Below are 15,986 nucleotides of genomic sequence, written 5' to 3'. Positions count from 1 at the left end.
TGGGGTGCCCCCAGGCCTGATGCCCCCGTGTCCTCAAAGGTCTGAGAAACGGCGAGAACAGGAGGAAGAGGAAGGAAGGGAGCAGGCCCACACAGCAGTAAGCCTGGCGGGGGCTTCCCTGAGCCCTGTGAGCGTGACCGGCTCGACCCTGGTTCTGCCAGGGCTGAGGGACCCTGGGCAGGAGCCTTTGCCTCTGCGCCTCACCTGGGAGTGTGCGTCCTGCTCACAGGGACTCCCGGGCTGCATCTTCCCCCCTTTTAACCGGGCAAAGTGGAGATAGGGAGGACTTGGGGCACATGGAACTGTCCTGTGCAAAGGCCCTGTGGCATGGGGAGTGTGACGTGAGAGCGGTTGAGAGGCCTGGCTGGAGCCGAGGGAGGGCGAGCGGGGTGCAAGCGGGGTGGGCGGCAGGGGCCGCCGCGTGCAGCACCTCGTAGACTGGCAGAAGGGACCTCAACCTTTAACCTAGGCGCGGCGGTGGGGGGGCATGGATGGGTTTTTAGGCGGTGGGGGCACGGACTGTGCGGCCAGGCTTGCGTTTTGCAGAGGACGCTTGCTGCCGGGTAGGGAGGTGGGTGGGGTGGAGCCGGGGCAGGGAGGGACATTTATGGGAGGCAGGTGTGTGGAGAGCAGAGCGGAGGGCGGCTTTGAGAGACCCCTGGGGGAGAGTGGACCTGGAGCGCGAAAGTAGACTGAGCTGAGCCCGCGACGGGCGTGGTTCTGTCCTCAGCAGCATCCTGGGGTCGCGGGGTTGCGCTGGGAAGGGGCTGGGGGGCCCCCTGGGGGGGGTGGGCTGGCAGGTGGGGACGGTCGTGGAGACTCGATGCACCGCGGCGTAGGAGCTGTTCAGCCCGGGGGCTGAAGTGAGGACAGGGCCGCGGCGCTCTCTGAAGGACGAGGAAGGGGCGTCGGAGGATCGGGCGCCATGGCTCCCCCGCTGCGGAGCAGGCGGTGCACAGTGGGTTGGCGGCGACAGCAGGGATTTACCCGCTGGTGTTTTGTTTTAAAAGCAACTTTTTTGAGATGTGGTCACATGCCACACAGCCCAGAGCGTGTCATCCGCGGCTTGCAGCACAATCGCGGTGTCGTGCGGTCTTGACCACTCACGGTTTCGAGGCTGGAGGTGTGAAGTCGCGGCGCCAGCACGGAGGGTTTGTCCCTGAGGCCTGGCGTTCGGGGCCGGGGGCCGGCGGGCCTCGGGCCTGGGCTTCTCCGCCACGCGGCCTTCTCTTGGCTCCACGTGGCTTTCTCTGTGCAGCCTCCAATAACAGGGTAGAGGCCGCCCTCCCCCAGGGGCACCCCCTTAACCGAAATCAGCCCTAGAAAAGTCCTCCGTCAGTGGGGTCACGCCCACGGGAACGGACACATGTGAGGAAAGGGGTGTTTTCTTTTTCGGGAATCACAATCCAGCCTTCTACAGGGGCGCAGGGTGTGGGGAGGGTGCGGGTGGACACGGCGTAACTGAGGCCAGCTGTGTGCGGAGGGGGGATACCCTGCGGGGAGGGAGCGGCATGGCTGGTGCTGCCGCGGGGCAGAGACCAGACCTGCCAGGGCCTGGGGGGCCCGGGACGGGTTCGGGGTTTACCCAGGCACGTGGGAGCTCGGAAGGGCGCTTAGCGGGAGCGAGAGGGGCTCGGGGCAGCGTTTGGCAAGGCTCCTTCTGGTTGCACCCCGAGGTTAGCAGAGGCTCTGGGGAACGATGGAACTGGTGTCTGGCTGGAGAGGGGGGGACGACTCCAGGGTGTGGGGTGATGCACCTGCCTGGGGGTGCTGTCACAGCGGCGGGGTGGGGGGGGGAAACCTTCAGGGACCTCTGGGCCGAGAAGGCAGTGGAGGCTAGTGGGGGGTAGGGGAGGGCATCTCCCCTGCAGGTCCGGGGACCTCAGCCTCGGGCAGCAGCTAGCAAACCCGGGGTGGGGGCGGGAGGCCCCGCTGACTCCATGGGCAGCCCAGGGGCCACCCAGAGCAGTGGCTGAGGGAAGGCCTGTACCAGGACAGCCCAGAACCTGTGGGTCACCCCCGCCCATTCTGAGAAGGAGGTGAGGGGGGAGTCCCGTGGGGGGTGCTGGAACCAGGAGAGACCCTCAGGAACAAAACGGTGGAGGGAGAGGCCGCTTTCGGGGGGCAGTGTGAGCAGCGTCCTTACCCGCCTCCAGGCTCCCCACCCTTGCAGGATAATTGGAGTGTTGAGGAACTGAAACGTGTTTCTCCAGCTCGGGCATCTTGGTAAAATGACGAAAGCCGCCCTGTTCTTGTGCCACGTTGCACACTCGCATGGGGCCCTCGTCCTTCCTTCCCCCAATCCCGGCCTTGGGAGCCGCACTTTGGAAACGGGCTTGGCGTGCTGGTTCCTCTGACTGCAGGTGCTTGGCCTGGCCGTGCCTCGATTTCCCCAGGTGGGGCCTCCCTCGGCCTCTGTGCCCTCGTCACCCATGAGGTCCAGGTGCCAGTGGACGCAGACCTCCCAGGAGCACTGACGGATGGGATCGCGGCCTTCCCCAGGGAGGACAGGTGGCGTCCCCGTGCCATCGCCCGTCCCCCTGGCCCGGGTGCCCGTCGTCTCCTCCTCGCTGCATGGGGCCCGCTGGAAGGCCGCTGGTCACTACAGCACCAGCACCTTCCAGAGGGGCCCGATACGTCCAGGGCCTGTGTCTGTGCTTTGTAGGAGAGAAGCTTTAAGGGGAGACGACAAGCCGTGCTCCGAGGCTAGGCTTCTTTAGCTTCTCTTGGGTTTGAACTCGCATGATCCACCTTCCCTCTGCCAAGCGTGGCATCCACCTCTTTCTGGAAACTCTGGAATGGGCAACCGGGAATAGCAAGATCTGCAGAACAAGAGGCACGGTGGCCGTCAGGGTAGTTATCGAGTGTCGAAGGGGCGAGGGCCCTTCTAAGGGAATCACGGGCACGCTCCTCCCATCTGAGTTAGGACCCCAGCTGGGCCCCAAGTAAGTTAGACCAGCACTAGCCGTGAGCTGCCCTTTTCTAGGACCCACCGGGGCGGGGGAGAACTTGACAACCCGTGCCGACTGCGTCAGCTGCTCTCGGCCTTGACGTTGGTCCGTGATGGTTTGTGGCTCAGGAAGCCTGTGCCACCTCCACGCCATCCCTCATAACCTCTGCCAGGACATGGTGTTGGACGGCTCGTGTGAACACCAGTTTTCCCAGCCCCCACTGGGTGCAGGAACGGGGCTGGCATGGGTGGGCCCAGCCTCCCTGCAGCTCCCTGAGCCCGGCTGGAACTCAAGGCCTGTCTTCCCGGCCCTCAGGAAAGCACGTTGATAGGGACAACCTAGAACCTCCCATAACTTATTTAAAAACCTTAACTCGTTGGCAAATGCCACCGTGGTAGTAAACAGTACTCAGAGCTGCTGCATCTTGATCACTGTGTGTTTTAGTTTGCCAAAAGCTGCTGGGAACAATATACCAGAAATGGATCGGCTTTTACAAGGGGAATTTGTTAGGTCAAAAACTCGAGTTCTGTGGCTGTGAAGGTGTTTGGACCAAGGCACGGGTAGGAGAGCCTCTGCCCCGAGCTGCGGCTGTGGGCGATCAGGCACGCGGTGGCGTCTGTGCGCGGCTGCTCCCCTCTCCTGCCCTCCTGGCCTTTGTGCCTGCAGTTTCTGGCTGCTCTGTCTGTGGGTTTTTCTCTTTCCTGGGTTTGTTGATTTCAACTTCTGGACGCTTCTCTCTGTCTTGGTTGCCTTTTTTCCTGTGTTTTGCAGCTTTTTATTCCTCCATTTATAAAAGATTCTATCGAGAGAACTAAGAGCCGCCCTGGGTCCTGCAATTTAATCATCCAAATTTCTTAACTGAATTTAATCAAACAGTCCCACCTATAATCAGTTTACACATATGGGAATGGATTAGCTTTAAGAACAGAATTTTCTGGAGTCCACAAAAGCTTCAAACTGCCACCCTATAGCAGAATTCTGAATCCCTGATAGAAAGCAGGGTCACCAAAAATCTTCTGACCAGAGAGTGAGTATATTTCATTTCATTCAGTCTCTGTGGCCGCTCCTCTTCTGTGTTAGCACAAAAGCAGCTGTAGACCTTGGGTAAGCGAGCGGATATGGCTTTGTGATGGTTAATTTCAAGGCTAAGTTATGGTCAGGGGCTTGGTCAGGCAGGCAAGGCCTGATTGTTATGAAATCCATTTTGTAGACGGGTTCACATCTGTAGTCAGTTGACGGCATCTACTACTGCTGATTGCATCTACAAACAACAAGGGAGATTGACCTCGGTAATGAAGCGAGTCTCCTGAACCATTCATTTTGAGGTCTTAAAAGCCAGAAATGAGGATTTCAGAAGTCAGAGGAATTTTTGTCTAAACTTCAGCGTGTCCAGTTTATGGCCTGCCCTGTGGAATCTGGACTTGCCAATCCCTACAGTTACACCAGCCAATTCTTGTATAAGCCTCTAATCTCTATATACACATATATACTGTCAGTTCTGTGTCTCTGGGGAACGCTGAATACAACATGTTCCAATAAAGCTTTACTTCTGGACACTGAAATTTGAATTTCATGCCATTTTCCCATGTCATGAAATACTACTTTAATTTTTTCAACCATAGAAACCCTTCTTAGCTCAGGGCCGTCCAGAAATAGCAGGCTGGATTTGACCCACGGGCTGTAGTTGGCTGGCGTCTGGGGCAGAGGAGAGGCTCGTGGCATACCTGGGGGAAGTTATTGGGCTGCTTATTGCCTCAGTTTCCCCGTCCGTGGGTGGCCCACCCTCTGCACCATGGTGCATCTGTGCATCCCTCTGTCCCAGCCCTTGTTGGCGGTTGGGCGCTTGCCTGCCTGCCCTGGAGACAGGGAGCTGTGCGGGGCAGGGATGGGCCATGACCCCCGGCGGCCCCACCACCCCGACAAAGCAAGCTCCTGGGACACGTGAGTCAGTCAGAGCCAGGGCAGGAGCGGCCACCCTGGGGGAGGCCTGTGCCTGGGGCGGGGAGGAGTCGAGGCCCAGCTCTTCCCCTCCAGTGTCTCCCCCACCTCCTGCAGGAACCTGCGCAAGGGGCCGAGCGGCCTGGCTGACGAGATCGACTTCGAGGACTTCCTGACCATCATGTCCTACTTCCGGCCCATCGACACCGCCATGGACGAGGAGCAGGTGGAGCTGTGCCGGAAAGAGAAGCTGAGATGTATGTGCAAGCGTGGAGACCACCCCGCGCCCAGCCCGCGTCCCCAGCCGTCCAGTCCACCCCTAGTCCACCCCATGCCCAGCCTGTGCCCAGCCCGCACCCCGGGCCATCCAGTCCACCCTGCGCCCAGCCTGCGCCCTGGGCCATGGAGTTCACCCCACGCCCAGCCCATGCCCTGGGCCGTCGAGTCCACCCTGCGCCCACCCCGTGCCCATCCCGTGCCCCAGGCTCTTGAGTCCACCCTGTGCCCTGCCCGCGCCCTGGGCCGCGGCTTCCCGAGGCCCCCAGCGGGCGCGTAGACTGGGCGGCAGGGAAGTGCTGGGGGGAGTCACGTCGGCGCAGTCTGACCCCCCCCCCCCCCCCGGAGGGTGGCCCTGACGTCCCTCTCCTGCCACACTGCTCCCTGGTGTCCAACCGGAGCATCTCAGCATCTCGAGCTTCAGGAAGGGGTCCTGGGGATGGGACCCCGCAGGCTCCTGGCGCACGGGGGGGGGGGGGGGGGGGGGGGGGGGGAGGGGGGGGAGAGGAGGCTGCTCGCTCCACCCCTTCCTCTGAGCCGCCCGGGTTGATGGTTCCCTGGGAGGCCGGTGGAGCCTTGCGTCACAGCCGGCCTCGCAGGGGCTGTTGCGGGCCCCTCGGTTCAGTGGTGCGTTGGCTGCCGGCCCAGCCAGCCGGCACATGGGGCACCCCGTCGCTGCTGCACCCCGCCCCGAGGCGGGCCCCTGGGGAAGGTGGAAGGGGGGAGCTATTCTCACCCTGGAATGCGCTCCTGGCGGGTGGGAGCGCGCAGGCCTCCTGAGGCCCCTCGGGGGCTCCGGCCTGCAGGCTCCCGGCGTCTAGCCCGGCCTCTCCCCGCGGGCGGCGGGGGGGGGGGGGCGCAGGGGGCTGTGGGATCCCAGATGCCTTGCTTTGGGGGTGGCTGCGGGCGACCCCGTATCTTCTCTGATCCCCCGCTGTCCCCTGTGAAATGGGCTCAGTGGCCCCAGTCGGGGCCACGAGAGGATTAGGAGCAGAGAGGCTCACAATGAGCTTCCCGGGGCCCCCAGCGGTGCCCGGGCCTGGACCAAGGCCGCAGCGGAGAACTTGGGAGCGCCGAGGGGGGTGGGAGAGGCGCTTCCCCCAGCTTCAGGCCTCCTGGGCTGGGCTGCGGGACGCGTGCTGACGGCAGTGGAGGGACGGAGCGGAGGGGGCCAGAGGCCACGCTGCCGCCCGCAGCCCACTCGGTGCTGCCTGTCCTGCACTCAGCGTGGGCCCGTGCTGGCCGCGCCCCTACTAGGCGCCCTTGTGCTCCTGGTTACCATGGAAACCAGGACCCAGAGGGCTCCGGGCATCGGCCCGAGGCCGCCCACCAGGACCCCTTGGCCCTCCCCTGGCCCCTGTGACTTCTGGCGTTTACGGTTCGTTGTTGGCGCCTTTTGCTAGTTTTGGTCTTGGTTTCGGAGGGGAGGAACGGGCAGGAGCAGGGGCACCCCGGCATCACCCGGCCCACCCCCGACAGCGCCCCCTTCTCTCCCCAGTTCTGTTTCACATGTACGACTCGGACAGCGACGGCAGGATCACCCTGGAAGAGTATCGAAATGTAAAGTATGCTCCTTCCACCCGCCCCCGGGGCCTGCAGCCCTGCGGCCTCGGCGGAGCCCACGTCACAGTGTGCGCCCCCCCCAATGTCCCAGGTGGTGGAGGAGCTGCTCTCGGGAAACCCCCACATCGAGAAGGAGTCGGCCCGCTCCATCGCCGACGGGGCCATGATGGAGGCGGCCAGTGTCTGCGTGGGGCAGATGGTGAGCAGGCGCGGGGGCGGCGGGGCTCAGGGGGCGGCCGGACGCAGGCGCGGGGGATGGTGGGGCGCAGGCGCGGGGGGGTGGCGGGGCTCAGGGGGCCACCTCCTCACGGCCTCCTGCTCCTTTGACCCTCTTTGCCGGCTGGAGGTGCCAGTGCCGGGGCCGTGGACACTGGGGCAAGGGGCTGGAGGCGGTGCCACCCACCATGGTGGAGCAGGGCAGGCCTTGCTGCACCCGCCGTCCTGGTCCTGGCCGGCTGCCCTGGGCGCTGGTGTCTGTTGCCTTTTATCGTGAGTTTCCTCCATGGGGCAAAACGCTTGACTTTGGAATGGCCCGTTTCCTCCTGCCACGAAGCGGGGACTGCCGTGCTCCTCTCTAGAGGGGGAGACTGAGGCTTGGGGTGGGGATGGGGCGGCCCCTGGGACGGCTGACCCCAGGCCTCGTCTCCTGGAGCCGGCTCCGTGGACGCTGCCCCAGGCAGAGCCTGCCCGTGGGAACTCCGTGCTCCCCGCGCTCCCCGCAGCCACGTCCCTGCTCCTGTGGCTGCCCGGGCGCCCAGCCCCTCTTCTTCCTTCGCCCTCTTCCCTCCGGGACCTGGAAGCTCGACGAAGGGGTCAAATCCAACAGCCCTCGCCGGTGACTCCCGCAACGCCTTAACCCTAGTTAGAGTCTGTGCTTCCAGATGCCCGTGAGGACACTGGCCACGCGTGTCCTGCCCGTGGCCGCACATGCAGCACTGCCCAGAAACCGCTCACGCTCTTCCAGGCCACCGGGAGATCGCGGGTCCCGACCCTGGGAAGGCCGTGCGAGGCAGGGCCGCAGGCCTGGACTCGGACACCCGTAGGCCCAGCCTACAGCCTCCCCTGACCCCCTGAGACGGGCAGGGAGGAGCTGCGCGCAGGCGGCCTCAAGGAGCTGATGGCGATTCCTCCCTGGGGGCGGGGTCAGCAGGGAGCTCCCTTCTGGGCGCCGAGAGCTGCCGCCGCCCCCGCCACCGCCTCAACGGCGTGCACGCTGTAGGTGAAAGGTCACCCAGCTGGTCCCCAAGAGCCAGGTGCCGGGCGGGCTGGAGGGGCGCGTGCAGGGCTGCCCCCTGCCTGGCTGGGCGCCTGGGGTGGAGCCACGTGGGGGGACGATGAGAGGCTGGCAGCAAGGGAGCTTGTGGAGCGGGCCCGTCGTGTGGCAGGTCACGTGGGCGTAGAAGTGGCTGCGAGGTTCCCAGAACTGGTCCCAGGGCTTGTCGGTGGACTCGGCCTTGGGCGATGGCACCAGGGCCGGCCGATTCTGCCTGGGGCTGCCCGGTGCCGCAGGGGCCGGCGCCCGGGGGCGCGGAGCGGGGTGTCCCTGGACCAGCAGAGGAGTTGAGAGGGAGCACGGTGGTAGCTCAAGACCAGCTCTCTGCTGACGCGGATGACAAGCTTGAGGGGTTCCCTGAACCCCTCAGGTTTGATTTCTTACAGGGGAGGGTGCAGGTTAACACCAGCTGAGGGAAGGCGCTCGAAGGGCGGGGTCCGGGAGAGCCAGCCCGTGCAGAGCCCCTCGAGCAGGTGCGGAGCCCCCCTCCCCCGCTGGCGTCGCGGCAGGGTGCGCTCCGGAATGGATGATGATACGCAGGGTGTTGCCAACCAGAGACGCTGCTCCAAGCCTGGGGCCGAGAGTGTCTGGTGGGACGGTTCCCTAGGCCTGAGTTATGATCACTCGGTGCATCTCAGTCTCCAGGTGGGCCCTGAGTCATATCGCTAGGCTGTCCCGTGGTCAGAGCCCCCGGGTTAACAAAGGCACCCCCGTTGGAGCTCCTCCCCGGAGCCAAGGGTGAAGGCGATGGCTCTTTGGGTGGGTCACGGGTTCACCGCTCAGCTGGCCTCCACCCTCTAGATGCCAGGAGCACCCCGAGTTGTGACGGTCAGAAACGTCCCCGGACGTCATCCCATGTCACCTGCGATTCTGCGGCCGGAGTGCACACACTTCCCACGGGTGGCTGGTCGGGTCCTCACCGCAGCGGGTGGAGGAGGCACTGCCGTCAGACCGGTCTAGGCAGGGTAGTTATTCCCTGGGGGCGGGGGTGGCTCCCACCGGCTGACCCGCCCGCCAGCGCCAGGCCCTTCACCAACGGCGTTAGGTGGGCTCCGGCCTCACTTTGCCGGTGGGGAAAGCAAGGCTCAGCACCGAGATCTTGCTTGAGCTCAGGGGCCGTCTACTGGCACTCGTGGCCTCTACTGGGTTCAGTGGCCTTGCCCTTGGACAGCTGGCCCTCTACACCCCGGGCCTGAGTCCACGGGGCCTGCTCAGGGCGGGCGTGGTGACCGTCTCAGTGGACGTTGGTCACTGAAGGGCTCTGCGGGGCCCCAGCGTTCTCCCGCCTCACTCCCGTGTGTCTGAAGCAGCTGTGTCTCCAGCAAACACCCACGTGGCTTTGCCTTCAGCGCCGCCTGCGTGGAGAGGTGTTTTCACGCTGGAACCTGCTATTTGTGCCCCAAACGTCACTGGGGGACCCGGGGCCTCCTGGCAGCTGCCGGGGCCGCCCCGGCAGGCCCGAGCCTGTCTGGGGACAAGGCGCTGTGGTCATTTTATTGCCCTGTATTTTATCTGTCTGGTTCTCAGGCCCAGGGGAGGCTTCTGACTTGAGTGAAACCACCCCACTCAGCAAATCAACTGCCGCTGAAAAGGGCTGATGACCTGGGAAGGCGCAGGGAACCCCTGCTGGCTTGTCGAGCCAAGTCCCCATTTGAGTTAATTACACTCTCCTTTGAATTGCTACTCATCCTATTCCAGTTTCAATCGGCGACAGTTTTCTTCATTTGCCGTAGTAAAACTGTTGGCAGCTGCCAGCTGCTGATCTGCGTAAAGTCCACACGGCTCAGAAGCCAAGGTAGCTGCTGCCTGGCGCCAGGGTGTGAGGTCTTTTGCCCCTCGTGTGTGTCCACTGCCTAGGGCCATCGAGACAGGCCCGCGGAGCCAGGCGGGGCACTCGCGATGCAGAGAGCTTCCTTCCTTACGGGTCCCCTGGGTATGAGCTCTTAAAATACCTCCTGTAAATGTCAACCAAATGGATGCAAGCTGGGCGAGGGGGGTGTGGAGCCACACCGGTTCGATCCATCTGGCCTATGTGGACACTCAGTGGTGCTGACTGTGCCATCTAGGACCAATGACCCGTCATCCCCCCCTGTATTGAGCTTCCAAAGCCGGTCCTTGACTCGGTGCAGTGGTTTCTTTTGAGGGCGCTTCCTCTAGATGTGGCACTCTGGGGACATTTTCTTGTGATTTTGAAGACAGGGAAGGGCTGGGTGGGTGGGTGGGGTTTCTTTCCCGGGACTCCAGCCGGGTGCTTCTCCCCCCTACCTCCTTCCTTGCATCGTGTGCCCACCCCTCAGTCCTGGTGTCAGCCCCAGGGCCCAGGTCTATAACTGGCTCTTCTCTGTGCCCTGGGAACCAGCAGGAAGAGGGGCCCTCGGGACCAGGGCTAGCCCAGGATATCTGAGAACTGGCAGTTTTATTTAAAAGAAAAAAAACACAAAACTTTGATTGGTTTGTTTTCTGAATTTAAAAAAAGAATAAAGCAGAAACTGAAAAGGGCACAAATTCCTGCCTTCCCAGACTCAGAGCCAGCCCCGTCTCTGTGCCCTCCATGCCCTCATCTGTAAAACGGGAGTAAGAACACAGAACCTCTTTTGTGGGACTGACCATGAGGTTTGCGTCAGTCAGGGTACACTGCTAATAGCAGCATTTATTATTATTTATTGGAACAGTGCCTGGCACGTGGGAAACAATTAGCATCATTTACTCATATGCATGCCGTGAGAAATTTCAGAGTGGTACAAAAAGAGAAGTGAGCCTCGCCCTGCCCTCCTGCCCCACCAACCCCAGCCCTCTCTAAAGATGCCTGCTCTTGGCAGGTTTCCCCCTCCCGTATTCCACCATTTAAATATCTTCCTTTTAGGTTTGATCGAACAAAAATGAAACTGAACTAATTGGCTCTCTTCTTCTCCCTCCATAACTCACACACCCTCTAGCGGCAGTGGTGATCTGGTTAGCAGTGGATAAGATTTCATGCACGCACACAAGGATCTGTAGACAGCATTTGGCTCCTGGCTTTATCACTATGTACTTATCGCAAGGCCTCCTCTGTGTGGCTGTGTGTGGATTGACATCTTCCTGATTCTTCTGTAGTAATCAGTAGCATGGACAACCGAGATTCCTGCAGGCAGTTTCTGTCACTGGGCACTGAGCGTGTCCATGTGCTTTTCCTGCCACATGGTGCTGTGGTGGTGAGGCTTTCAGAGACGTGGTTGTGCCTGAGCCTCAGGAGCAGTTTAAGGGGCAGGAACCCACTTATGGTTACCGAGGTCCCCATGTGCCCAGGGTGGGAAGGCAGGTTGAAGACTGGCACTGCCAGATGCCCTGAGCAAGGGAGGCACCTGTGTAAAGCCGACCTCATGCTCACTTGGGGCCACCTCCTGGGCCAAAGGGGGGTGGGGGTAGTGCAGCACAGGATGGCTCCTTTGTTCATGGCCCCTTCACCAGGGGTCTGGGGACTTTGATCAGCCTAGAACTGGTTGTAATCAGTGTGTGTTTGTGGGGGGGGTTGGGGTCTGAGGCCAGACCCAGGAAATGGCAGGAAGTGTCCTGGTGGCCCTGCTTCTGCTTCTGGCAACCGGGGGAGTGAAGTGGGGGCAGGGGGCTGTGCCTCCTGCTCACCCCCCACCTCAGTCCACTGGGGGGAGATTGTGGGGGTGCTTGGGTGAGGGAAGGCGTTCCCTTGGGCCCGTGTGCGCTGGCGCTCCGCGCAGCCCCGCACCAGCCCTCCATCTTGCCCTCGTGCCAGTGAAGGATGTCGGGAGTTCAGGCTGGACTGCCCCCGCCCAGCGTGCAGCTCACGACGATGCCCCCTTCTCGTGCCCCCACCTAAAGGGCCCGAGCCCTCTGCCTCCTGGGCCGGGGCGGGCGAGGCTGGGCTGGGGTGGGCGGCGCCTCACTGCCTGTGCTCTCCTCCCCAGGGGCCTGATCAGGTGTACGAGGGGATCACCTTCGATGACTTCCTCAAGGTGGGTGCTGGGGAGGGTCGGCCTCGTGGGGCCCGGGAGGTAGGAAGGGCTCAGCGCCCGGCGGGGCCTCTGGAACAGGTTAGGCTGGTCTTACCTATTTTAATGATAAGGGTGTAGAAGGAAAAGCGAATTTCTCCCCCGCCCGGAAGGCTGGTCCACCTTGTCTGAAGCGGTCCCTTGACAGTGGGTGTAACCTGGGAATTTTCCTTGCCAGGTGAACAGAAACATTTTGTAAAAACAGGGACTGGAGCGCCCCGAGCACACGGTCCTTGCCCGTTGTCCCCTCTCCCCGGCTCTTGCAGAACTTTTAACGCCGTCAGCTGCAGAGGCCGTCTTCTCAAGAGGCAGTCCACTCGTCCATCCTGAGTGGCCCCCAGCCCCTGTGCTGTGGGTGTCAGGCTGTGTCCTGCAGGCCAGCACGAGCTGCGGAACCAGCTGCGCTCCTCGCCGCTTTGCGAATCAAATACCCCCAGAAGGGGGAGAGCCCGCCCTGCCCTTTGCCGGCACTTTGGCCCTGACCGTCCCCCCAAGGCCATCCCCAGGCCCTTCCCAGGCGGTGATCACGGCGAGGAAATGGGGGAGCAGCAGTGCTCACAGAAGAACAGGGAGGTCATCGCCCCACCTGGCCGCCTGCAGCCTCCCTGCGGGCTGAGGCCTCGGTCTTGGCCCTGGAGATGAGGCCAAGTGGCTGGGGCTGAGCGCTCTCCTCGAGGCCGTGCTGCTGACCGGGCCAGCCCTGAGCCAATGCGGGGATGGGGAGGTGGCAGGAGACAGGCGGCGCTCATAGCACCAACCCCACCAGGATGGAGGGTCTGAAAGGGGACGGCTGGGCAGGAGGTCAGTGGCTTCCTGGGCGCCACGCAGATGCCCCTCGTCAAGTGCTGGGCAGGGAGGATGTGCGTCAAGAGGGCAGTATTAGCATTTGGGCCCGAGGTCACTGTGGCTTGTTCATCTTGGAAAGTGGTAACTCAGAGCACAAAACAGAAGATGGCGGGAGAAGATCAGGGCACGCGGCAGCCGGGAGGGATTGTTTCTTAAGCCAGAAGACAGGATGCGTTCTCTCTGGCCTCAGAAATCCACTTCCTTCCCTGGAAGGCTGGCCGCCTCCTGCCTCCCCTCTCCTGGCCCCCAAGCCCATTCCAGCACCTGCAGGGGCCTCTCCTGTCGGCCAGCCTCCGGCGCCCTCCGCCACCGTGGTGCCCTCCTGGCATTGGGCAGACATCACTCTGGGTGTCCGAGGATCTTGCCCTGGGAGCGTTTTGCCCACCCAACAAGGGTCGACAGGAACCAGAGCAGTTTCTCTGTGTCCCCTGCAACACCCAAGCCAGGGCTCGGTGTGGAGATCAGAAGGCCCCTGGAGGGTCCAGGCAGTGTGACGGTCGCTGGAAACGCCCCGAGGCCTCCCTGTCGCTTGGGTGCCAACACAGCTCTGATTTTCTTCTACTTCCAAGAGTGACAGCTTGAGGGCTTGAAGCTCTTACATAAGCAGAATAGGCAGCAAGATGGTGAGAAGTCCTTGCTGCAACATACCCTGCTCTTGCTAGCACCCCTTGTTCCATCTCTCCCCTGGGGGGGGGCCCTGCATAGCCAAGGAGGGGTGGGGGTGGGGTGCAACAGGGCTTTTGAAGGGGGCAAAATTGAGTCCTGCAGCCTGAACATCCTCTAGGCCGCTGGCTGGGATGGCCCGGCCCAGCAGGCCCAGTACCAGGTTTGTGGCGCTAGACGTGCTCGTTGGCTGGAAATGCCCTCCTGGGGGTGAGCTGGCCCCAGCGAGGCTGTGAAGACCAGAGGGATCGTGGTGACCTTATGAGGGTAGATTTACATTTACACAGTCCTTCACAGTCTAGCATTTTGATTCCATCTAGAATCTTTCAGACTTTAGGGGAAATAGGTAAAAGGTGGTGGTCTCTCTGGTTTACAGATAAAAAGGGAGTTTAATGAGGTTATATAATTTGCATGAAAATCAGAGCCTGAAGTGGTGGGTGGAATTCCAATAACTTGGATCTAAGAGCTTAGATTCAATACTTAACAATAACTTGCTGTGATAATCCTTATAAGAACCCCAATGTCAGAACCAAAATAACCAGCAAGAAAACCAGATGGCAGCTCTGCTTCCTTGCTCAGCTCAGAGTCTTGAAACACGTCCTTCTGGGGGGTGCCAGGTGGAGAGGAGCGTCAGGGTCGGAGAGCTGGCGGGGCCTGGGGTCGCCCCCTCAGCCTGCTCCGTCCCTTCCAGATCTGGCAGGGGATTGACATAGAGACCAAGATGCACGTCCGCTTCCTTAACATGGAAACCATCGCGCTGTGCCACTGACCCGCCGCCGCCTCCACAGAGAAGCTGCACCTTGACCCCATGCGGCCTTGACTGGCGCACTCCCCGCCGACGTCCCTGGCTGCAGCCCCCGAAAACAACCCGCCTCTTGTCGGCGCATGTCGTTTTTCTCTTGGGTATGGTGTGTGGGCCTTTGTCTTTTTACCTCTAATTAAATGGGTTTGTTACTGAATGTGGCTTCTGTCTGTTCCTTGCGTCCCTAAAAGCAGCCCTACCCTTGGTGGCAGAAGATTAAGAGCAAGGGGCAGCTGAGGAATTTTAAAAGGCAGGTTTGCAAGACAGGGATTTCCTCCCCTTTTTTGCTTATCTGGGGTAAAGGGTCTGCTGTTTCCCCTGCACAAGTGCTGGGATACATCAGTCTTCTTAAACAGTAAAATAAGGAAAAATAGCTCCTTGCTGCATGTAGGCAGGCAGACCAGAGGGTTTTTCCAAGACAGCTGGGGCTGGGTAGGGGAGGGCAGGGCAGGGGCCTCCCAGATGTCGTGGCCATACGTTTAGTATGAAAGAGAGGCCGCTTGAGCCTTCGTGCTGTGCCAGGTGCAGCAACTGACGCACTCACCGGTGGTGAGAGGGCGCTGGTATCGGGGCCTGGCTGGCAGCAAGGCCCAGGACTCTGAGGTCCCCACCGCATGGGTCAGGAGGCCCTGGTCCTGGACCTCCCATGTGGTAGGCAGACACTCTATCCATTGAGCCAAGTCCACTTCCCTAGGATATTTTTATCTGTAACTAACCTTCCATCAGCCCTGTGCCTTGAGTTCTAGTTGGGAAGATGTGGTCACAGTGGGCACATGTCAAACGTCTTCACTTGTTCAGACAGCCAAGGGCCAGCCCCAGGTCTCTAAAGCTTTGGGCCGCGGCTTACCTAAGCAGTTAATTAAAATGAGATGTATCCAATCTAAGACCAGTCCACACTGCTCAGAAGCAAGCTGATGTGTTTTGGGTCAACAAGAGTGCCATGTGACATGTGACGACAGATAGGTTAGTGCCCCTTTCCCCAGAGATGGGCTGCAGAGTCACCTGGCACGCTCCTGTGTGCTCGGTGAGGGATGGCGCTTCTGATCGTTGGGGTCATTCAAAGGTGATTAGGCTATTAATGGATACACAACAGCTCCTCAAAGGGACAGGCTGAAGCCTTCGTCCGGCAGGGCTGCTGGCTGGACTGTGACAGGCAAAGAGGCTGAGGGCCGGCGGCTGGGAACGGCTCGGGAAGGCGCGGCCCCCAGGCAGGGCAGTCTGCAGCAGGACCCAGGCGATGGCTGGAGCGCATCTGCTCCCCACTGGGACAGGCGGGAGTGCCCAGGTGGGACTTGCTGACTGCACTGCACAGAGGCTGACCCCAGTGCTGCCACCACTCCTGGGCCCTGTAGGGGAAGAGAACTGAATGACAGTGCAGCAGGTGATGTGATTGTTCTGAAATTTGTTGCCAATCAGGCAAGTGATAAATATATCAAGTTCTTTTAACAGCTTTCCTTCTATCAGAAGTTATACTACCGACTAAAAGGAAACAGGAACAAACAAAAATGAAGTCAGATATTTGAAGGCAGTCGATAGGTACGGGCTTTGAGGGCCATGGGTTGTGGGTGGAGAAACTGGACTGGGCAGCGTCCTCAGCCTGCTGGACGTCCAGGTGAGGCCCCATCTCTTTCCATATTCTTTTCACCATTTGCCAGGAACCAGGGTGAAAG

The 15,986-nt window shown here is 61.1% G+C and overlaps 1 protein-coding gene across 3 annotated transcripts in view; it reads left to right on the top strand.

Moving 5' to 3' along the window:
• The window catches only part of TESC (tescalcin), a 47,684-nt gene extending 33,211 nt beyond the window's left edge, over positions 1-14,473 (top strand). For 2 of the 3 annotated variants that reach the window (XM_058281422.2, XM_071209802.1), the window contains exons 4-8: positions 5,007-5,146; positions 6,664-6,725; positions 6,820-6,927; positions 11,922-11,969; positions 14,206-14,473. In XM_058281422.2, the coding sequence (XP_058137405.1) occupies positions 5,007-5,146; positions 6,664-6,725; positions 6,820-6,927; positions 11,922-11,969; positions 14,206-14,283 (436 nt within the window). In that variant the 3' untranslated portion in view covers positions 14,284-14,473. The remainder of the gene's footprint in view (positions 1-5,006; positions 5,147-6,663; positions 6,726-6,819; positions 6,928-11,921; positions 11,970-14,205) is intronic. The other variant, XM_058281423.2, reaches the window with a different exon arrangement.
• Positions 14,474-15,986: the final 1,513 nt, after the last annotated feature.

This window comes from Dasypus novemcinctus, chromosome 19 (genome assembly GCF_030445035.2).
Source record: "Dasypus novemcinctus isolate mDasNov1 chromosome 19, mDasNov1.1.hap2, whole genome shotgun sequence".
Classification (NCBI taxonomy): domain Eukaryota; kingdom Metazoa; phylum Chordata; class Mammalia; order Cingulata; family Dasypodidae; genus Dasypus; species Dasypus novemcinctus.
This window is presented reverse-complemented; position numbering and strand designations above follow the sequence as displayed.